The sequence below is a fragment of the Rhinopithecus bieti genome, unplaced genomic scaffold (assembly GCF_001698545.2).
Source record: "Rhinopithecus bieti isolate Rb0 unplaced genomic scaffold, ASM169854v2 scaffold_23405, whole genome shotgun sequence".
Lineage (NCBI taxonomy): Eukaryota > Metazoa > Chordata > Mammalia > Primates > Cercopithecidae > Rhinopithecus > Rhinopithecus bieti.
Genome location: NW_016811519.1, coordinates 2,923,815 through 2,947,102, shown reverse-complemented (window position 1 = coordinate 2,947,102; position 23,288 = coordinate 2,923,815). Strand labels below are relative to the sequence as shown.

Sequence of the window (23,288 nt, the reverse complement as noted above, 5' to 3'; positions counted from 1 at the left end):
TTTTTTGCTAATTCAGTTTTCATAAGATGGCTTGCCATTTTAACTTTGTTTTTTTGAGCCAGCTTTTCTTTCATTGTGTGAATTATTTTTTAGTCTTTGACCATTTATCTACTAGGGATTTCAATTTTCAAAATATACTTGAATGAGCTCATTATTTTTATAGACATTATTATTTTGCTTTTTATACTTGACAATCCATTGTTTTCCTTATCGCTTCAGCTTTAATTCTTTTTTTATAGATCTTTTAAATATTTATATTTCAAAATCTTTTACTTAATATTTTATTTACAGCTCTGATAAATATTCCATTCTTTTTGCTAGTTTTTCTATGATATTTTATAAGTAATTTCATTGTCTTATTCACTTGGGTTTTACTATTTCATTTTGAATACTTCTAATTATTCATAAAGTTGATTATGCTGTTTCAGTATGTATTTTTAAAAGCTCTGTTTTAACCTAAATAAAATCTTAGGAAAACTCTTACCTCTATAAGAAAAGAGAAGGCAGGGCATGAAGTTCAAATTTTTTTGAAGTTTTTTTGAGATGGAGTCTCACTGTGTCACCTAGGCTGGAGTGCGGTGGCATGATCTTGGCTCACGTTAACCTCCGCCTCCTGTGTCAAGCAATTCTTCTGCTTCAGCCTCCCAAATAGCTGGGACTACAGGCGCACACCACCATGCCTGGCTAATTTTTGTATTTTTAGTAGAGACAGGGTTTCGCTATATTGGCCAGGCTGGTCTCGAACTCCTGACTTCGTGATCCACCCACCTCGGCCTCCCAAAGTGCTGGGATTACAGGCATGAGCCACTGCGCCTGGCCTCTTGTTGAAGCTTTTAACACACCAGTTGGCCTATGGATTGAAAAGGTACAGAAGCTTATGAGTAGGGAAGCTAGTGTTTGCAGGAAAGTAGTTCAAGCCAACTTTATCCCTGCTTTTGTTTTTCTGTCTTTCTGACTTTGCCTTAATAAGAGAAATAAAAGCAAGGGAATTATGAGGATATCTTCCAGCTGGATAAGGCTTCTAGAAAAGTCAACTAGAACTACAGTTCTTATTTGCTGGCAAACTAAATGCAGAGAACAGGTCATTTGTTGGAGAGAAGAATGAAGTGTGGCAGGAAGCATGTGCAGGAAGTGCAGTCATTTGGGGCCAGTACAAAGCATAATGACTGGGAACCCACACAGGTTCTAAACAGTCACTAGCCTGTTAGCATAAAGCTGATCAATTCTTTCTTAGAGTTAATTACCACAAACCTTGTTATTTATACTGCTAAATATTGCTTCAACTTTTGGCTTGAGGACCTTCTGCATGAGAATATCCTGCGGTGCTTATTAAAAGTGTCCAGACACACAAAATCTCTGGAAATTTGGTCTTGAATCTACAAAGCACCCCTGAGTGATTCTTAGGTAACCAAAATTTGAATATCAGTTCCTAAGGCTATAATGAAGATACTATAAAGCATATGAAGATTTATGCTCGCTTAATAAGCAAACCATAATAAACAACCTTTTAATGCTGCCTTGGAAACACAAGCATATGAAGAAACAACAAAGTCTTTGATGTAATGGCAGCATGATACCTCTGATGAAATCTGGAGTGACATCTCAAAAAATGAGAACACAAAAGCAGGTATCTTTTGTTACCTGCTTGTTGTTAGACCAACTGCTCTCTGTTTTAGCATTGATTAAGCATGCCTTACTTTTCTTTGCCTTATAACAGGTTTTTTTCTTTTTTTTGCCTGAGGGTCTCACTCTGTCACCCAGGCTGGAGTGCAGTTGCATGACCTTAGCTCACTGCAGCCTCTGCCTCCCTGGGCTCAGGTGATCCTCCCACCTCAGCCTCCCAAGCAGCTAGGACTACAAGCACATTCCAACATGCCTGGCCAATTTTTAAATTTTTGTTGAAATGGAGGTCTCACTGTGTTGCCCAGGTGGTCTCGAACTCCTTGGGTCAAGCAGTCCTCCTGCCTTGGCCTCCAAAAGTGTTGGGATTATAGGCATGAGCCACTGTGCCCACAATATAATAGCTTTAACAAATGGACTGAACTTTTTTTTCTCAATTTCAGTTATCATGGCCACGTACTGTCACAGAGCGGCTATTGGATGAGATGTTTGATAGCACTGCATCCCGGTTTCTGGCTGTCTTGGAAGCTCTTTCTGATTCAAACAGGCGAATACTGCAAACTGGACCCATTGTTACAGACGAAGTGGAGATTCATGATGTTGTTTCAGAATTGTTTATGGCAGGAAGAGAACTTTTGATAAGTAAATAAGATGTTAAGATACTGTTTTATGATAGAATGATAGACATGAGTAACAAAAATTTTAGCATGGTAGTCCATACATAGGAAACTGATAAAATTTATATTATTTTATTTTGGTTTGATTGGTTGGTTGTTTTTGAGATAAAGTCTCTCTTTGTCACCCATGCTGGAGTGCAGTGGTATGATCATGGCTCACTGCAGCCTCAACTTCCTGGCTCAAGCGATCCTCCCTTCTTAGCCTCCCAAGTAGCTGGGACTACAGGTATTTGCCACCATACCTGGCTAATTTTTGTATTTTTTGTAGAGATGGGGTCTCACCATGTTTCCCAGTCTGGTCTTGAACTCCTGGGCACAAGCAATCCACCCATCTCAGCCTCCTAAAGTGCTGGAATTACAGGTGTGAGCCACTGTGCCCAGCTGATACAATTTATATTGATCTTGAATTCAGCAACCTTGCTAAGGTCAATTGATGTTTCAAATAATGTATTAGTAGATTTTGGAGGGACTTTTTTTGTATATACAATCATCTATGAATGGCTTATTTCTGTCCAATCCTTAATCTTTTAATTTCTCTTTTCTTGCATTTCTTGATGATTGCACTGTATAGGATTTCCAATAACACATGGAAAGAAGTGGTGATAGCAGACTCGCTTGTCTCATTTTTTTCCTCAGTTGGAAAGCTTTCAACATTTTGCCATTATTTGAGATATCTACTGAATAATTCTTATAGATACCCTTTTGCAGATCACAGACATTTCTTTTATTCCTGGTTTGCTAAGTGTTTTTTTTTTTTTTAATCTTGAATAGTTTAATTTTACAAAAGCTTTCTCTGAATTTATTTATTTATTATTATTTATTATTATATTTACTTATTTTTTGAAGATGGAGTCCCTGTTTAGGCTGAGTGCAGTGCCGATCTCAGCTCAACTGTCAAGACCACAACCTCCGCCTCCTGGGTTCAAGTGATTCTCCTGCCTCAGCCTCCCGAGTAGCTGGGACTACAGGCGCCCGCCACCTTGCCCGGCTAGTTTTTTGTATTTTTTTAGTAGAGACAAGGTTTTGCCGTGTTAGCCAGGATGTTCTCGATCTCCTGACCTCATGATCCGCCCGTCTCAGCCTCCCAAAGTGCTGGGATTACAGGCTTGAGCCACCGCGCCCGGCCACTCTCTGAATTTATTGAGATTTACTGAGTTGATCAGATGGCTTTCTCATTTCTTTGTATTAATGTGGTTGATTATATGGATTGTTTATCTAATTTTTAACCATCCTATGTTTTTGGAATAAACCTAATTTGGAGGTAAGGATTAGCCTTTTGATACATTGCTTGATTTGTTTGGTAATGTTTAATATTTCAGCTTCTCTGTTGATGGGACAGACTTTTCTTTCTTGTAATGTTCTTTTTAGATTTTGCTCACAAGGTCATATTAGCCTCATAAAATGAGTTGAGAAGTATGCCCTCTTTCTCCATTATCTGTAAATGTTTTGTGTTATATTGGTGTTATTTCTTCCTACATGTTTGGTTGAATTTTCTGGTGCAGCCCATCTGTACCTGGAATTTTTTGTGTGGGAATATTTTAAACAATGAATTCAATTTCCTCCATAGATATAAAATTTTTCAGATTTTCTTTTCATTCTTTTAAAAAAAAACTATCTCTTTAGTAAATGTATTTTCCTTGAAAATTTTCTGTTTTATCTAATATTTAAATTAATTAATTAATTAATTAATTAATTTTTTGAGACAGAGTTTTGCTCTTGTTGCCCAGGCTAGAGTATAATGGCATGATCTCTGCACCCTGCAACCTCCACCTCCCCAGTTCAAGTGATTCTCCTGCCTCAGCCTCCCAAGTAGCTGGGACTGCAGGCATGTGCCACCACCATGCTTGGCTAATTTTGTGTTTTCAGTAGAGATGGAGTTTCACCATGTTGGCTAGGCTGGTCTCAAACTTCTGACCTCAGGTGATCCAACTGCCTTGGCCTCCCAAAGTGCTGGGATTACAGGTGGGAGCCACTGCGTCCAGCCTTAAAATTTTCATTAAGGATTTCCAGTATCTCATCATAATCTTTTTAATGTCTGTAGAATCTGTATGATGTCCTTTTTTTCACTGTAACATCGATCAGTTTGCCTTCTCTCTTATTACCAAGGGTTCACCAATTTCATTAGTCTTTGCAAAGAAACAATATTTGACCTTGTTGATCTTCCCTATTGTATATCCATTTTCCATATTATTGATTTTTGCTCTTCATTACTTCCTTTATTGTACTTTCTTGGGTTTGCTTTACTGATTTAAGAAACTTACTGACTTGGAAGCTTAGATCATTGATTTTTAGGATTTGTTATTATTTGCATTAAATGCATATTAAGACATTTATTCTAAATTCAGCTTTAGCTATGTATCTGAAGTTCTGATATATCTTTATTACTATTTGGTTAAGAATTTTTTTTTTTTTTTTTTTTTTTTTTTGAGGTGGAGTCTCGCTCTGTCTCCCGGGCTGGAGTGCAGTGGCCTGATCTCAGCTCACTGCAAGCTCCGCCTCCCGGGTTTACGCCATTCTCCTGCCTCAGCCTCCCGAGTAGCTGGGACTACAGGCGCCCGCCACCTCGCCCGGCTAGTTTTGTATTTTAGTAGAGACGGGGTTTCACCGTGTTAGCCAGGATGGTCTCGATCTCCTGACCTCGTGATCCGCCCATCTCGGCCTCCCAAAGTGCTGGGATTACAGGCTTGAGCCACCGCGCCCGGCCAAGAATATTTTTAATATGCAATGTGATTTATTCTTTGATATATGGGTTCTGAATCAAAATATGGGAGATTTTCTAACTATCTTTTGGTTACTGATTTCTATGTTAATTATACTATGGTCAGAGAGCATATTATGTATTATTTGGAACTGTGAACATTTGTTAAGATAGGCTTGATGGCCTGGCAAATGGCCAGCTATGGTAGATAGTCTGTGTGTACTTGAAAGACTATATATTTTTTTGTTGTTGTTGGGTGCATTGCTTTATATATATGTTGATTAAGTTAAGCTAGTAAATCATGTGGTTAGATCTTCTCTATCCCTGTGGATAGTTTTCATCTTTTTATTTTATAAATTACTCAGAGAAATATGTTAAACATCTGCTATGCATTTCTGTTAGTGTGGAATTGCAAGAGCATGGGATATTCCTATTTTGCTTCATCAGATACTGTTTTACAAAGTGGTTTTTTTAGTTTGCACACCCATTAACATTTTATGAGGGTTCCATTACTCCAAAATCTCTCTGACAGTATTTTCTGTCTTTCTCATTTTGTCCATTTTGGTGTGAATTCAGTGGTGTTGCAGTATAGACTTAAATTTCTCTGATGACTGATAAAGTTAGACATCTTTTCATACACTTTTTTCACTATTGGATATCCTATTTTGTGAGGTGCCTATTTTAACCTTTTGTCCTTTTTTCTGTCGATTTGCAGGAATTCTTTATATATTCTGGATATGTCCTTTATTGAATACATGTATTGTAAATATCATTTCTTACTTGGCGGCTTGTCTTTTCATTCTCTTAATGATATCCATTGGGGAACAGAAATTCTTAATTTTAATGTAGTCCAATTTATCAATATATCCTATATAGTTGATCCTTTGTGTGTTGTGGTTAAGAAGTCTCAGCTACCCCAATGTAAATATATTCTCATATGTTTTCTTCCATAAGTTTTATTGTTTTACCCCTCACATGAAGTCTTTAATTAGAAATTAGATCTTTTTTGTTGATACAAAGTAGAGATCAAGATTTATGTACTACTATATGTATATTCAGTTGACAGAGCACCATTTATTGAAGATAACTTCCTTTCATTGGCTGCAGTATCCCTTAGTCATAAATTAGGTGGCCGTATGTGTGTTGTCTGTTTTTTCACTCAGCATAATTCTCTTGAGATGTATCCAGGTTGTGTATATTAATAGTTCACTTGGACGGGCACAGTGGCTCATGCCTGTAACCTTAGCCCTTTGGGAGGCCAAGATGGGCTGATCCCTTGAGCCCAGGAGTTCGAGACCAGCCTGGCTAACATGGTGAAACTCTGTCTCTACTAAAAATACAAAAATTAGCCAGGCGTCATGGCCTGTGCCTGTAGTCCCAGCTACTTGGGAGGCTGAGGAAAGAGAATCATTTGAACCCAGGAGTCGCAGGTTGCAGTGACTGGAGATCATATCACCACGACTGCACTCCAGCCTGGGTGACAAAACAAGACTCTGTCTCAAAAAGAAAAAAAAAAAAGGTTCACTTGTTACTGCTGAGTATTATTTTATGATATGGATACACCACAGTTTGTTTAACCACTTACCCTTTGAAGGACTTTTGAATTATTTCCAGTTTTTGGCTATTAGAAATAAAGCTGCTATGAACAGTTGAGTACAAGTTTTTGTGTGAAGGTAAGTTTTCATTTCTCTGGAATAAAACGTTCAACAGTGCAATTGGTGGTTCAGATACATGATAAGTTAGTATTTAGTTTTGTGAGAAACTCTCATACTATTCTCCAGGATGACTCTGCTATATTTCCACCAGCAATGTGTGAATGATCCAGTTTCAGAAAATCCTTGACAGAATTTGATGTGTCATCAGTTTTTTATTTTAGCCATTCTGATAGGTGTGTAGTAATATCCCACTGTGACTTTAATTTGCATTTCCCTAATGGCTAAAGATGTTAAACAGTTTTTCATGTGTTTATTTGCCATCTACATACTCTCTTTTTCTCTAGTGTCTTTTGTTTACTTTCTCATTGCATTGTTAGTTATTTCTCTTGAGTTATGAGAGCTCTTTTTCTGTTCTGAATACAAGTCCTGGTCATTGCTTTTAAGACAGAAAATACCTTTATTAAGATTTTTTTTCTCCTCATCATTACTTCCCATTTTTCATTGCTTCTTTCTAAATTCACTTCTTTTTGCTCAAATACAAACTCTAAGAATTTTGAAGTAGTTTGGATGGATATAATAGTTTATTTACAAGTTTCTTTAAGATTTTGATGCTATTTCTTAATAGTCTTGTATATATAGTGTTTCTGTTGAGAAGTCTAATGTCAGTTTAAATTTTCTTGTTTTATAGATGTATCTTTTACAATTTTCTCTTATGACATTCTTACATTTTATTCTACTGGATCTAAGGGTGGGTTTAGTAATGCAGCAGATACTTTGAGGTCTTATATCTTTCTTTCATTTTTTCATGTTACTTTTAAATTTCGTTCCTTATATTCATTATTTAAAAAAATCCTTCAAGTCGTTGAAAATGCCATTAGACAGATGTTAACAGGATAGATGTTCATCCTCCATGTCTTATTTATTTTATTCTTTTCATGTCTTTATTCTGTTGCCTTCTGGGAAGCTTTCGCTATCTGATTTTTCAGGTCACGAATTTGATCTTTGATTCTCTCTGTTCTACTCTTCTGTTTACCTATTTAATTATTTGTTTCAACAATGATATACTTTTTTGTTATTTTTGTTGTTTGTTTGAGACAGAGTCTTCGCTCTGTTGCCTGGGTTGGAGTGCAGTGGCACAATCTCAGCTCATTGCAGGCTCCGCCTCCCAGGTTCAAGCGATTCTCCTGCCTCAGCCTACCGAGTAGTTGGGACTACAGGTATGCACCACCACGCCAGGCCAATTTTTTGTGTTTTGAGTAGAGATGGGGTTCCACCGTGTTGGCCAGGCTGGTCTCAAACTCCTGACCTCAGGTCATCTGGCTGCCTTGGCCTCCCAAAGTGCTGGGATTACAGGCGTGCGCCATTGCGCCCAACCATCAACGATGATATACTTTATACCTTGAATCCACTTGGTTCTTTTTCACAGGAGTTGTTTTTGCCTCATGTTTCTAATATCCTCTTTTATTTTTCTGAGAGAACAGTTTCACTTAAGTTCTTGTTTGTGCTGTTCCATTTTCCTGCTTCTTGTGGTAAAGGATGCTTCATTTGTGGTTTTTCTTTCAAGGTGTTTTTGCTTTTAATTTTTTTTCCCATGAGCTTTCCTTCTTGGAACAGTTAGCTGACTTGGCTTCAGTGTCCACCTGAGAGGAGGGAGAAGAGCCTTGAGTTAGCTCCTATGCCTTTAGGTGAGTTTAGTGTGTGCGTGTGCACATGCGGGTGCACATGTGTGTGCAAATGCCCATCTGAATGCAGGGAACCTCTGGTGCCACAGTTTGGGCTCTTCTCTTCCCAAGAAAATACAAGTTTTAGATAAGAATTTCCTTGACTTTCTTCACTCAAACCCCCAAATTTACCCTCATGAATATAGATCCTTTTCCACCATCTCTGATTTAGATGGAGGGGATGTTTCTCTTTGTGTCTTTAAGACTAATCCCTCTAAGTGTCCAAGTGGTCCCATTATACTGTGTCGTCGTTTTTTTTTTTTTTTTTTTTGAGACAGGGTCTCACTCTGTCACCCAGACTGGAGTGCGATGGTGCGATCATGGCTCACTGTAGTCTGGACCTCCTGGGCTCTAGCGATCCTCCCACCTCAACCTCCTGAGTAGCTGTGAATACAGGCATATGCCACCATACCTGGCTAATTTTTGTATTTTTCGTAGAGTCGGGGTTACTCCATGTTGCCCGGGCTGGTCTCAAACTCCTGGCTCAAGGGATCCACCTGCCTTGGCCTCCCAAAGTGCTGGGATTACAGACATAAGCCACTGTGCCTGGGCTTCTGTGTTTTCTGTCAACTTCCTCCCTATACGTCTTCTTCTTGGCACAGCCAGATTTATTGAAGGAATTGTCTGTTTTCATTGTTCCTAAGTATTTTCTTTCTACTTATACATTAGGCAGACCCTAGCATTCTACTAAGAATGTCATGGACATTGCTCAATCCAGGGGTCACTTTAGTTACTTTTCTTTTCTTTTTTCTTTTTTTTTAAGAGGCAGGGTCTTGCTGTATTTCTCAGGCTGGACTCGAACTCCTGAGCTGAAGTTATCCTCCTGCTTCAGCCTTCTGCGTAACAGAGACTATAGGTGCATGCCAATAAGCCTGGCTAGTCCTTTTCTTCTTTACTTTCTGTATGTATGTGTTACTGTTGAATACCCCTTTCTCTCTAAACACTCACATTTGCAGCCTTTATTCCCTCTGCTCTTCTCTTAAATGTTGGCGTTTCTTATTATTCTGTGCAAGGCAACGTGATCCGTGGCTGAATCTACTATTTACTGCGGATATGTAATGATGACTCTAAAAGCTCTGTCCCCATTTTAGATATCTTTCCCAAGTTTCCAGTCTGTATCTAGGAACTCTTGCTCATTCTGTGTTTGAGATTCCATTCCTTTTCCCCTGAGTATCCTTTCCTAACTGCCCTCCTTCTCCAGATCTGTTGGATGCCCTTCCTATTTGTCCTCAAAGCACTACCCTGTAGATTTCTTGTTTCCCCCACTAGAACGTAAATCCTATGAAAGCAGGGATTGTGTTTTCCTGGTGCCTGGAAGTATAGTGAATAATAAATATTTATTTGCATGAATGATATTCAAAACTCTCTTCTTCCTTTCCTAGTGTCAAATATTGGTGCAGATGGAATGCTTGATTTTCCAAAAACATCTCTTCTGGAACTTATGATAGAAAGAAAAAATGTTATTTCTGTGGATGCTGCTGTAAAATTTGTAAAATTAGCTTTTACCTATGAGGAGTGGAGTTTATTTGAATCTTCTGCTGCACATATTATTTATTTTCTCCAGGTAATATATGCAAAATCATCCTCCTGGTTTTGTTTTGTTAAAATGACATCCAATTACTAATTAACGTGTGGGATATACTTCTCCAAGAGGCAGGATGATCCAGAGTCAAAGAAAGCAGAGAAGGATTTAACTCTTCTAATTGCAATGGAACCACTAATTAATGTAAAGAGAAACAAAGGTTTGATCTTTCCTTTGGAAAACTATAAAGAAGGACAGTCGGTTCAAATTTATTTAAAAAAAATTGCTGTTCATGGTGAGTATCCATGAATTTATTTTATCCAACAAAAATTTAGTTTGACGAAATATGCTCTTTTATAGATGTGGTGAGAGAAAGACCATTGAAGGCGGAGGGAGCAAGAGATACAAAGGCCCTGAGACAAGAGTGTGTTTGGTGATTGCAGGAATGGCATGGGGGCATGTGTGACCGAGTGTGGTAGGTGACAAGGCTAGAGAAGTAGCTGGGTGCTAGATGATGTGGTTCCTGGGTTTCGTAAGGATGCTAGATTATATTCTGAGTGACAGTTTTGAGTAGGGGAATGAGGTTCTGTTTACCTTCTGGCTTAGTTGGATAAGAGGGAGGCCCGTAAGGCAATGAATCAGAGGACAAAGTCATCAGTTCATGTTAGGAAGGGAAGGTTTGGTAATCTCCTGTCTCTTTCCAGCCTGCAGTGTTTGCCATTCTAGGACTTTTCAAATCCTAGAAGTTATTTTGTGTGTAATTGAAAATCTGCAGTGTCTACTTTTTACACCAAAGAGAACTATTTAATTCCAGGTTTTTAATGTTTTGTCATGTTCTTAAAGCATTGTATGGCTTATCAGTTGCAGTAAGTAATTTGTACCAAGTAATGATATATATGCCTTCTAGTGATTTCTGAATCAATGTTTTTATTATTTTTCTTTCAACTACCTTATTTTGTATGCATTTTAATATTATAAGCCTCTTCAGTTTCTTTTTGGACATAGCATACAAATGTTGGATTTATGATAATAATGGTCTATTTTTATTGGATTAGAGCCACTAAGATTAGTTTTCTTTTCTGTTTTTTTTTTTTTTTTTTTTTTTGAGACAGAGTCTCACTCTGTTGCCCAGGCTGAAGTGCAGTGGCACGATATTGGCTCACTGTAACTTCTGCCTCCTGGGTTCTCCTGCCTCAGCCTCCTGAGTAGCTGGGATTACAGTGGCTTGCCACCATGCCCAGCTAATTTTTGTATTTTCAGTAGAGACAGGGTTTCACCATGTCAGCCAGGCTGGTCTCAAACTCCTGACCTCAAGTGATCCGTCTTCCTCAGCCTCCCAAAGTGCTGGGATTACAGGCATAAGCCACTGCTCCCAGTCAAGATTAGTTTTCATATAGAAGGATTTAATTTGTCTTATTAACATGATATTTGCCTGCCTATCATTTGTGTCATTTTTGTAGCATATTTGTGTTTCTGTGCCTTTTCTATTTGAAATTTTGGAAGTGATTTTTTATTTCATTTTCCTCTACTTTATGAATTTAGATACTTGTTTGAAGACCTGTGGATATTCAGAGGATATTTTCCATTTGGCAGCAACCTTGTATTTCTGTGTCTGCACTACTCCCCAGGTGAAATAGCTATTTTAAATAATTTTTATTAGTGTGGAAGTAGGTTTTTGTGCCTAACTTAAGGCCAGATTTAAAATATCACAGCAATTACACCTTGCTAAAATTTTATTTTGTTTAATCATTAGAATATAGGATTAAGTTAGATTCTGACTTGTAGTTTTAAGTTTCTTTTTATTATTGTTGTTGAGTGTCTGTTCCTTTTTGGGAAATTCTCAGGCTATGTTTCTAATAATGAAGGAAAGGAGGCAGTGGTTTTTAAGAAGAGTTAATATGTTTAATGAAATACTGCTTTCAGTCCATGAGTACAAAGCCTTGTTATTATTGGAAGCCACTTTCCACACAATGGCCAGTATTTAAAAAATGACCTATATGAGGGTACAAATGTTCAGGTAAAACTACTATAATATAGCAATGGTTATTAAACAAATTTCAGGGATCCTCAGAAGCCTAACTCTGTTTGTTTTTTAAATTAATTTATTTGTTTTTAATTTTTATTTTAAGTTCTGGGGTACATGTGCAGGACATGCAGGTTTTTTACATAGGTAAACGTGTGCTATGGTGGTTTGCTGTACCTCCTACTTGTAAGTGAGAACGTGTGGTATTTGGTTTTCTGTTCCTGTGTTAGTTTGCTGAGGATAATGGAGAAGCCCAACTTTAAGTAGTAGTAAAACAACTAATCTGTTTAAGTAAAACAACTAATCTGTTTTGTTACTTTTGTATATAACACTGGGATTCTGATGAAATTTCATTTGAAAATTTGGTTATATTGTCATTTTTGAAAAGTATGTAAACCATAATTATAGAGCACCGTATTAACTTTTGCCCAGGTAAGTGAAGCACAGTAAGGGACTTGAGAAGTTCTGCTTTATAATATTTTTCATTTCTTCTGGGTTTGTCAGGATAAGTTATAACCTGTGACAGATATTTAATTTTTGAAAGAAAGGCATTTGGCAGTAAATACATTATTACAGTGGGAGAGCTAACCATAAAATAGAGATCAAGGCTTAAAAGGTAGGGAACTTTCCTTTATCCGTTTTCTTTCTCTTTTCCTTTTCCTTTTCTTTTGAGACAAAGTCTTACTCTGTCACCCATGCTGGAGTGCAGTGGTGTGATCTCAGCTCACTCCAACCTCTGCCTCCCAGTTTCAAGCGATTCTCCTGTCTCAGCCTTCCGAGTAGCTGGGATTATAGGCATGCGCCACCTTGCCCGGCTAGTTTTTGTGGTTTTAGTAGAGATGAAGTTTCACCATGTTGGACAGGCTGGTCTCAAAATCCTGACCTCAGGTGATCTGCCCACCTCAGCCTCCCAACATGCTGGGATTACAGGTGTGTGAGCCACTGTGCCTGGCCTTCATTTATCTGTTTTGTTAAAATGACCTTAGTTAAATTGAATCTTAGTTCAATTCAATTCAATTCAATTTAATTCAATTCAATAAACATTTATTGATATCTGTCGTGTTCCCAAACATTGTAGGAAGGTGCTACATATGCAAATTAGGTCTTAGAGCGGCCTCAGAGAGCTCCAGGTTTGGTATGTTTTAATCATAAACTTATTATTTTTCTAGTTTAACTATAATGAGTAACAATTTTCTTTTGCAAAGAGGCAAGTAGCTTGGATGAGAGAAGACATATTCATTCTGGCTCATCAATTGACACTCAGTGTGAGGTTCTATTCAGCTTTTCCCTTTCCTTCTTGTCTCTACACTTTCCCAATTCCCCATTGCTTCTCTAGTTACTAGTTCATCTACCCCTGCTCCAATTCCTTATTATTATTATTATTTTTGAGACAGTCTTGCTCTGTCGCCCAAGCTGGAGTACAGCGGTACAATTTTGGCTCACCACAACCTCTGCCTCCCGGGTTCAAGTGATTCTCGTGCCTCAGCCTCCCAAGTAGCTGGAACTACAGGTACACGACACCATGCCCAGCTACTTTTTATATTTTTAGTAGAGATGGGGGTTCGCCATGTTTGCCCAGCTGGTCTTGAACTCCTGACCTCATGTGATCCACCTGCCTTGGCCTCCCAAAGTGCTGGGATTACAGGTCTGAGTCACCACGCCCATCCAATTCCTTATTATTTTAATGCAATAATTTTAAAAAGAGAAAAGTATATGTAAATTTCACAGTCGGATGGGAGTAATTGGTTTGCAAACTTGCCTAAAAGTGTTTGGGACTTTTCTATTTAGAGAGGCAGAAGAGCATAGAGCGTTCATTAAGAGTGAGGGATCTAGGTGGGACACGGTGGCTCACACTGTAATCCCAGCACTTTGGGTGGGCAAGGCAGGTGGATCACTTGAGGCCAGGAGTTTGAGACCAGCCTGGCCAACATGGTGAAACCCTGTATCTAGTAAAAATACAAAAATGAGCTGGGTGTGGTGGTGCACACCTGTATTCCTAGCTACTTGGGAAGCTGAGGCACGAGAATCGCTTGAACCTGCTGGGATGTGGAGGTTACAGTGAGCTGAGATTGCAAGCCAAGATCATGCCACTGCGCTCCAGCCTGAGCAACAGAGTGAGGCCCTGTTTCAAAAAAAAAGAGAGTGAGGACTCCGGAGCTAGACAACTTAGGTTTGAATCCCTCCCATCTGCCACTCTTTAGTCATTTCTTGTTGGGGAAAATCACTTAATCTCCTTGTGTTTCAGTTTGCTCCTCTGTAAAATGGGGAGGATCATACTAGGACTCCTCTCCCAGGGTCATTATGAAGATTCAATGTGTTAGTATTTGTAAAGCTCTTAGAGTGTTGCTCGGCAGACAGTAAATGTTATATACATATATTTTATTATTCCTACTCATTTACCTTCTCACTTTTGTTTTTAGGATGTTCAACCTGATAAAGAAATTGTTGTGGACACGATAATGTTCCTATGGCAGAAATGCAAATTAGGAATTCAGCGGCTCAATATATCCAGAAATGACTATGCAAAATTCACCCAGAAAATCAGTACTAACAAAGTATTCCTTTTGCATTTCCTTTCACATGTTTTTTGCTATTACTAATTCAAGTTGCCATACACATTTCAAATCTAATTTTTTCCTATTTTTCACCTGGTTAATGACTTTCATTTGCATATATACATATATAAAGAAGATATTCTTTCTAGTGCTGAGTGACCCTTTATTTTAATGTGTGTTCCCTGCACTCCTGTTCTAATTTTGTTTGTTGTGAGGTGTGAAGAGGTGTTTCAGGTCTTTTTTTTTTTTTTTTTTTGGCAGAGTCTTGCTCTGTCCTGGAGGCTGGAGTAGTACAGTGGCGTGATCTCAGCTCACTGCGACCTCTGCCTCCTGGGCTCAAGTGATCCTCCCCAGCTCAGCCTCCCTAGTGGCTGGGGCTACAGGCATATACCACCATGCCCAGCAATTTTTTTTTTTTTTTTTTTTTTGTAGAGATGGGGTTTTACCATGTTGCCCAGGCTGGTCACAAAGTCCCAGGTTCAAGCAATCTGCTCATCTCAGCCTCCTAAAGTGTTTGGATTATTATAGGCATGAGCCACCACGCTTGGTCTTTTCAGGCTTTTTTTTTTTTTTTTTTTTTTAGATGGCGTCTTACCCTGTCACCCAGGCTGGAGAGTGCAGTGGCACAATTTTGGCTAACTGCAACCTCTGCCTCCCGGGTTCAAGCAATTCTCCTGCCTTAGCCTCTGGAGTAGCTGAGATTACGGGCATCCACCACCATGGCCGGCTAATTTTTGTATTTTTAGTAGAGATAGGGTTTCACCATCTTGGCCAGGCTGGTCTTGAACTCCTGACCTTGTGATCTACCTGCTTTGGTCTCCCAAAGTGCTGGGATTACAAGTGTGAGGCCCTGTGCCTGGCCTCAAGCTTTTAAGTGAAGAATAAATATAGTATGGGCCGGGCACAGGGGCTCACACCTGTAATCCCAGAACTTTGGGAGGCCGAGGCAGGTGGATCACCTGAGGTCAGGAGTTCGAGACCAGCCTGGTCAACATGGTGAAACCCTGTTTCTACTAAAAATACAAAAATTATCCAGACATGTTGGTGTGTGCCTGCATTCCCAGCTACTCAGGAGGCTGAGGCAGGAGGATTGCTTGAACCCAGGAGGCGGAGGTTGCAGTGAGCCAAGATGGCCCCATTGCATTCCAGCCTGGACAACAGAGTGAAACTCCATCTCAAAAAAATAAATAAATAAAAATAAAAAATAAATATAGTGTATCTGAGGTCATATAAGCTTGGTTAAATTCAAAAAGAAGATTAATAATAGAGAATACAGAGAAGTAAGAGTGTCAGGTTTTCTCCCCCCTGTAATAATATATTTAGACCATTTAAAAGAGCTACTTTATAGGAGGGAGAAGGGTAAGCATTTGAATATTATAACCTGGAAACTTAGGAGAAAAAATTTTAGTAATTATAAATATCGTAGCTTTGGTAATTTGGAAGCTGCATAAGATTAGCTACATTAGTATGCATAGGTGTGATTTTTGTCATGTACTCTGTTAAGTAATAATGTGAGTACATAAATACCGTTTTATCATCTCAGGTCCCAAAATGTGATAGTTGGTTTTATGTGCTAAGCTTTGGGGATACAGGCATGAAAGACAATTTCTTTCTCTCTCTCTCTTTTTTTTTTTTTTTCGAGACAGAGACTCGCTGTTTTGCCCAGGCTGGAGTGCAGAGGCACGATCCTCGCCCACTGCAATCTCCACCTCTTGGGTTCAAGCGATTCTCCTGCCTCAGCCTTCAGAGTAGCTGGGATTACAGGTATGCGCCACCACCCTGGCTACTTTTTGTATTTTTAATAGAGACGGGGTTTCACCATATTGGCCAGGCTTATCTCGAATTCCTTGACCTCAAGTGATCCACCCGCCTCAGCCTCTCAAAGTGTTGGGATTACAGGCGTGAGCCACCGTACCTGGCCATGAAAGACAATCTAAGGCGCCTGATGTGGAGCCTGAAACACCTACTTCCCCCTCACTCATAAGGAGGATGTTGATAGTAATCATAATAGCTGCTTTGAATGGACAGTGAGAACTTTTGAGGATACAGATACTATTCACTGATAGGTACAAATAACAGATCATAAATTTCCCATAATGGCTATAGATGTGCAGACTCTAAACTTAAATGAATCTACTTTATGAATTTATATAAACAGATTGATTACTAAATATCATTTTAAAAGGATTACTGAGTTTTATTTATAATTAAGACATTAATAAGGAGGGGTACCTGTGTAATATTTCCATATGATTAGAAGATGGTTTTTTCAAGGAAGTATAAGTTTTGAAAAATGTGACTGTTTGTACAGTTTCATATACTCTTAATTGATTTTGCTGTGTATTTTCTCTTTTTAGTGGATTTATCTTCTGTGGCAGATAAATGAAGTAATTCACTGCTATAAAATGGAAGACATTGACATTGTGGTAGTGGCAGAAGTCACATTACGGTTAAGTGAAATACTGGAATCTTTAGGAAGGCCAGGAAGAAAATTTAAACAATCTCTAGGTAAAATGTTGGCTGAAAAATTGTATACATACATAAATACAAATATATAGGTATGATACCAAATACAGGATAACTTCTAGTAATGGAAACGAGGCACTTCAATATTATGCTTCATTGAGGATTTATAATCAGAGATAGATAATAATATAGTTTCATCCAGTGGATGTTAGGAAGGTTTCATGCTCTCTGATTCAATGAGGGACAAAACCCTTTTTGTCTTCTCATATTCCTTTTCTCTCTTTTTCTCTGTTCCTAATTACTACCTACTCCCCTTTACTCCCTTCTCTTTCTTTCTTTTTTCCCTTTCTCTCCTTTTTTTTTTTTTTGAGACGGAGTTTTGCTCTGTCACCCCGGCTGGAGTGCAGTGGCACAATCTCAGCTGACTGCAAGCTCCACCTCCCAGGTTCAAGCGATTCTCCTGCCTCAGCCTCCCGAGTAGCTGGGGTTACAGGTGCCCGCCACCATGCCTGGCTAATTTTTGTATTTTTAGTAGAGACGGGGTTTCACCATGTTGGCCACACTGCTTTCAAACTTCTGAACTGCCCTGGCCTCCCAAAGGTCTGGGATTGCAGATGTGAGCCACCGCAACTGGCCACCTCTCCTCTCTTTTATCTTCCTTTGTTTTCCTCCCCTTCCATTTCCCATAAGAGTGAATGCTTGAAGGAAGATTCTGTTTTGTACACTGTCATATTCTTGGCACTCACCACATCATCTACACAGTGTAGGAGATCAAGTAAGTATTTGTTGAATGGATCAGTGTCATTCTACTTTCTATCTCCTTTTTTATTTTCTTTCTTCTAATTCCTTCCTCTTAAAATTCTTTCTTCATTTATTGTTTCTCCACCACTTTCTCTCTTCTTATCCTTATCATCTTCCTCTTTTTGCTTTCATTTCCTAGTCCCCCAGCCCCCATTCTTCCTGTCTCAACCCTTTTTCTTCTCCTTCATTCTCTTCTCCATTCAGGAGATGTCTTCTCTCAAAGGATGGCCTTCTGCTCTGACCTCCTTGTTCTTTGTTCTGCCTCTGGTTGCAGCCCTGTACTGTATTTAATGGGGTGGGGAATAATGTGGAGGGCTCCATAGAGGGTATTTACTTTGCTGTTTCACCCCACTTATAGAGCATGTATGACATCTGGAGGACTCCATAATAAAATTATTGTTTACTCGGAGATTCACTAATCTGGCTCTGCCTGTCTTCCGCTGTTGAGTGTGGCTTTTCAGATGGAGTTTTAGAGCCATGGTTCTCAGATTTTGATTGTTATCAATATCATCTGAAAGGTTGTTAAAACCGTAAGGCCCAAGCTCTGTTCTATTTCAGCTAGCCTGGACCTTCTCAGTCTTTATTAGTTTCCCAGGTGAATTTGATATAGATTAAAGTTTGACAACCATCAGTTAAAAGTCTCTTGCCATCGAACACATTCATTGGCCTCAGGTCATATTTCTGAAATGTCCTGGCTGAAAATGCTTTTTTTCCTTTTAAAAACTTTTGTTATGCAGAACTTTAAATATAGAGAGAAAAAATAAATCACCATTATGGATCATCCAGCAGCAATAATTATCAACATCTTTTTCAATCTTATTTCATCTCTCTCTGCAACATTTCCCCCTCTATGAGTAATTTAAAACAGATATGTAATTTTTCCAGCAAATACCACCCCACCATGTGTATGTATGTGTATCCAACTATTTATCTAACAGATAAGGATTTTTTTTTAACATAAAACCAAAGTGCCGTTATTATTATATCTTACAAAATGGGGAATAATTCCCATGTCCCTGACTGTATTCAAAAATATCTTTTAAAGTTGGTTTGTTCCAATCAGAATCCAAACAAGGCCCACACATTGTATTTTCTTGACATGTCTCTTAAATCTCTCTAATCTCTAATGGTTTCTCTCCTTCCTACTCCCCTTTCAAGACATTTATCTTTTGAAGAAGCTGAGTCATTATCCTGTGGGATTTTCCACATTCTGGATTTGGCTATTTCCTTCCATGTGATGTTGGTTAACTTGCTTCTCACCTGGTAGTTAGATCTGGATGCTTACTTAGATTCTGGTGATACTTTGTTAAGAAGAATTCTTGCCAATTGTCTTATTTTTCAGCAACAGTACTTCATAGGTAGTGCTATTTACTCCCTTGCATTGAATCAGGAGGCACACCATGCCTAGTTATCCCACTTTCTGTGCTATAAAGATTTATCTGTGAGTTCAGGTCTAGGTTGGTTCCCCAGAAGCAGGTTCTGAGATAATGATTTGAGTGAAGTAGTTTGTTTGGGACTTTATCCAGGGAAGCACAGTGGAGAAGTGAGACAGGGGAGGAAAGGAAGCCCCAGGTAACGCATGGTAAGTTAATGAGAAGGCTGCTGTTGTGAGTTCAGGGCCTATTCCCATGAGGGACCTCTAGGAGACCATACAGAACAAATACAATGAAGTTGTATTTCTACAGATTTTATCTGCCATTGGTAGAGGGCTGTTAGGAGACTGGGGGTAAGAAGCCAGGAGGGACTCCTAACTTCTGTCATTCCTTTTGCATTTATTATACTGAAGTCTTCAATGAAGAACTTACTTCATCACCTGTTTGGCTAGTCTGATTATTTTTGAGTATGTAATGGACATTATTATTTCTAAATATTTTGTAGAAATAATTGAGGCTTTGGATGATGTTTTTCTAGGGAAGATTTATGCTTGCTTTTACTAGATGCATGAAGGCACTAATACTCTAGGATCCCATTATTCCAGTTTGAGGGATTAAGATATTTTGAAGATGAAATGCTTTCTCCTTGAAGATCTATTTTCAGTTCACCCTAACTTCTTTTGCTTCTCATCCTTGATGGGCCCTGGATACCAATCCCTGTTGCTTTTCTCTCAAGGCTATCAGAGGTATCACTCAGTTTCTCAGCTTCTCTCTCCAGAATTGACATAAGCCCCAGTGGGAATGTTCTATACTCTCTGGCCTCCGTTTCCAAGATTCAGATGTGACTCTGTGATACTAAGATATATATATATATATATATATATATATATATACACACACACACACACACTAAGAGAGAGAGAGATATATATATACACTAAGATATATGTATATATACACACTAAGAGATACATATATGCAGTTGACCGTTGAACAACATGAGGGTTAGGGGCACCCATCCTAAATCCATGTTTTGGCTCCTCCAAAACTTAACTCTGATAGCCTACTGTGGACTGGAAACCTTCCCAATAACATAAACCATCAGTGAACACATATATTTTGTATGCTATATATATAAAAATAATTATTTTTGTCCACAGTTCCTGGCTCATGACTCCCATAGTTCTCATTTCCTAAGTGACTAAAACAACAAGCATACATACCTTTTGTTCAAGAGTGGCTTTTTGTCCTTGGTTCCTGAAGTAGTTTCAGATCAGCTTTGGAGCAATAAAAGTGAAAGAGAGTCTTTTGTTATAATGTTGGGGCACTTTAGGCCTCAGAAGCAGACCTCAGAAAACAAACTCTCTCTCTCTTTCTCTCTCTGACTTTCTACTTTCCTCCTTTCACCTGCTCCTTTTTCTCTCCAAGGATGGCCATAGAAACTGAAAATATACTCTAATCTTCTCCTGCCTCTCTGTCTTGGAGTTGATCATGAAGAAATTCTCTGACCTACCTTGCCTGATTGTAGGACATAAGACTCATTTCAGAAGGGGTCCTGCCCCATACCCAGGAGGAAGGAATGTGGCACAGAGAGGCCAAGAAGAATCTGAACAGACAGGCCTTGCTGGATATCTTAGTCCATTTTCTGTTGCTTATAACAGAATACCCGAAACTGAGTAATTTATAAAGAAAAGGACCTTATTTCTTACGGTTGTGGAGGCTGAGAAATGCAAAGTCTAGGGGCTGCATCTGGTGGGGGCTTTCTTACTCATGGAGACTTTCTGCAGTGTCTGAGGTGGTGCAGGGCATCAATGATAGGGGGCTGAGGAAGCTACCTCAGGAATCTCTTTTCTTTTTTTTTTTTTCCTTTGAGACGGAGTCTCACTCTTTCGCCCAGGCTGGAGTGCGGTGGCACGATCTTGGCTCACTGCAGCCTCTGCCTCCTGGGTTCAAGTGGTTCTCTCGCCTCAGCCTCCGAGTAGCTGGGATTACAGGCATGAGCCACCACGCCAGCTAAATTTTTTTGTATTTTTAGTAGAGACAGAGTTTCACCATGTTGGCCAGGCTGGTCTTGAATTCCTGACCTCAGGTAATCCACCCACCTCGGCCTCCCAAAGTGCTGAGATTAAAGGTATGAGCCACTGCACCCGACCTCTTCCTCTTCTTATAAAGTCACCAGTCCAGTCGGGGTGGGGGTTAGGGGAAGGATAGCATTAGGAGAAATACCTAATATAGATATTGGGTTGATGGTGCAGCAAACCACCATGGCACGTGTGTACCTATGTAACAAACCTGCACATCCTGCACATGTATCCCAAAACTTAAAGTATAATAAATTAAAAAAAGATACAAAACTCTGAAATGACATAAAACAGGGCCAGTAAGTAAAATATGAGTGAGTGTAAGGTATTTTTAAAAAAATAAACTTAATATATTTCCAAAAAAAAAAAAAAATAAAGTCACCAGTCCCACTCCCATGATAACTCATCAATCCATTAACCTGTTAATCCATTAGTCTGTGAATGAGTTAGCCTATTCATGTGAGGAGAGCCCTCGTGACCCAGTCATCTCTTATGGGATCCATCTCTCGATACTACCACATTGAGGATTAAATTTCAACATGAGTTTGGAGGAGACAAATATTCAAATCGTAGCAATGGGTTTCTAAAGGGTATTAGATCATACCCTTTTTGTCCAATCACTTTTCTGCACAGCTGTACATCCATCAATTTATGCGTATCTAATGAAGTCTCCATAAAAGGTCCATGAGGACATGGTGTAGAGAACTTCTGGATAGCTGAGCACTTGGAGGTTCCTGGGGGTTGGTGGTCCTGAGAGGGCAAGGAAGTGCCATGCCCCTTCCTTTATGCCGTGTGCTATGTATCTCTTTATCTGTATCCTTTGTAATAACCTTTATGATAAAATGATAAACATAACTGTTTCCCTGAGTTCTGTGAGCCACTCTTGCAAATTAATCAGACCCAGGGAGGGGACCATGGGAACCTTAGTTTGTAGCCAGTTGGTCAGAAGCACAGGTAAAACCAGCTGGGGCTTATGGTCAGCATTAGAAGCAGGGAGCAGGGTGGGGGAAGCAGCAGTCTCATGGGACTGAGTCCTCAATCTGTGTGATCTGACTCTATCTGCAAGGTAGTGTTGGAAGTGAACAGGGTTGGAAAATACCCAGCTGGTGTCCACTGCAGAATTGGTTGCATGTTTGGTATGTGGGGACCCCCCACTCCACATTTGGTCACAGAAATCTGTGTTGATTGTTGTGGTATGAGAGCAGGGAAAAATAGTTTGTTTTTTTCTCCATACTTCCTTCCTAAGATCCTGGCCATGTATTTATTTATTATTTATTTATTTGTTTATTTATTTATTTTCACCATCTTCTTAGCTTGTAGATTTAAAAATATAGTTTCCAGCTTTTCTTCAGCCAAGAGAATTTTTCTACATTATCCATTACTGATTACTTTTTAAAAATGTCTATTTCTGGCCAGGTGCAGTGGCTCATGCCTATAATCCCAGCACTTTGGTAGGCTGAGCCAGGTGGATCACATGAGGTCAGGAGTTCGAGACCAGCATGGCCAACATGGTGAAACCCTGCTTCTACTAAAAATACAAAACTTAGCCAAGCATGGTGGCATGTGCCTTTAGTCCCAGCTGCTCGGGAGGCTGAGGCAGGAGAATCACCTGAACCTGGGAGGTGGAGGTTACAGTGAGCCGAGATCACACCACTGCACTCTAGCCTGGGCAACAGAGTGAGACTCCATCTCAAAAAAAAAAAAAAAAAAAAAAAAAAAAAAAAAGTCTATTTCTTACTTAATGTTACTGTTTTATTTACTAGTTACTGTGGGGGAGATTATTGTTTTATATCATTATAAATGGGCTAAATAAAATTTAAGTTATTGATTCTTTGTCAACATGTTTCATTTCTGAAGAGCTAATGAATATTGGAGCATAATCCATTTATACATTTGAAAACTTCTATATTTATGTAATGAGGGGTTGTCCCCATTTAGATATATAAATTCTTATAACTTCTAAGAATGTTATTCTTAGCACCTTGTTGCCACATAAAACATAAAGTACAAGTCTTCTCTGATATTTGTCCAAATTGATAAGGTTTCTATGCTGTTATTTTCTGAAAGCTTTATATATATATATATATATATATATA

The 23,288-nt window shown here is 39.0% G+C and overlaps 1 protein-coding gene across 1 annotated transcript in view; it reads left to right on the top strand.

Annotated features, from left to right (window-relative positions):
• Positions 1 to 23,288, top strand: part of CFAP54 (cilia and flagella associated protein 54) — a 374,000-nt gene that overhangs the window by 36,066 nt on the left and 314,646 nt on the right. The window contains 6 exon segments of the mRNA XM_017893969.1: positions 2,064 to 2,262; positions 9,754 to 9,935; positions 10,023 to 10,188; positions 11,436 to 11,521; positions 14,337 to 14,471; positions 16,829 to 16,979. Coding sequence (XP_017749458.1) covers positions 2,064 to 2,262; positions 9,754 to 9,935; positions 10,023 to 10,188; positions 11,436 to 11,521; positions 14,337 to 14,471; positions 16,829 to 16,979 — 919 coding nt within the window.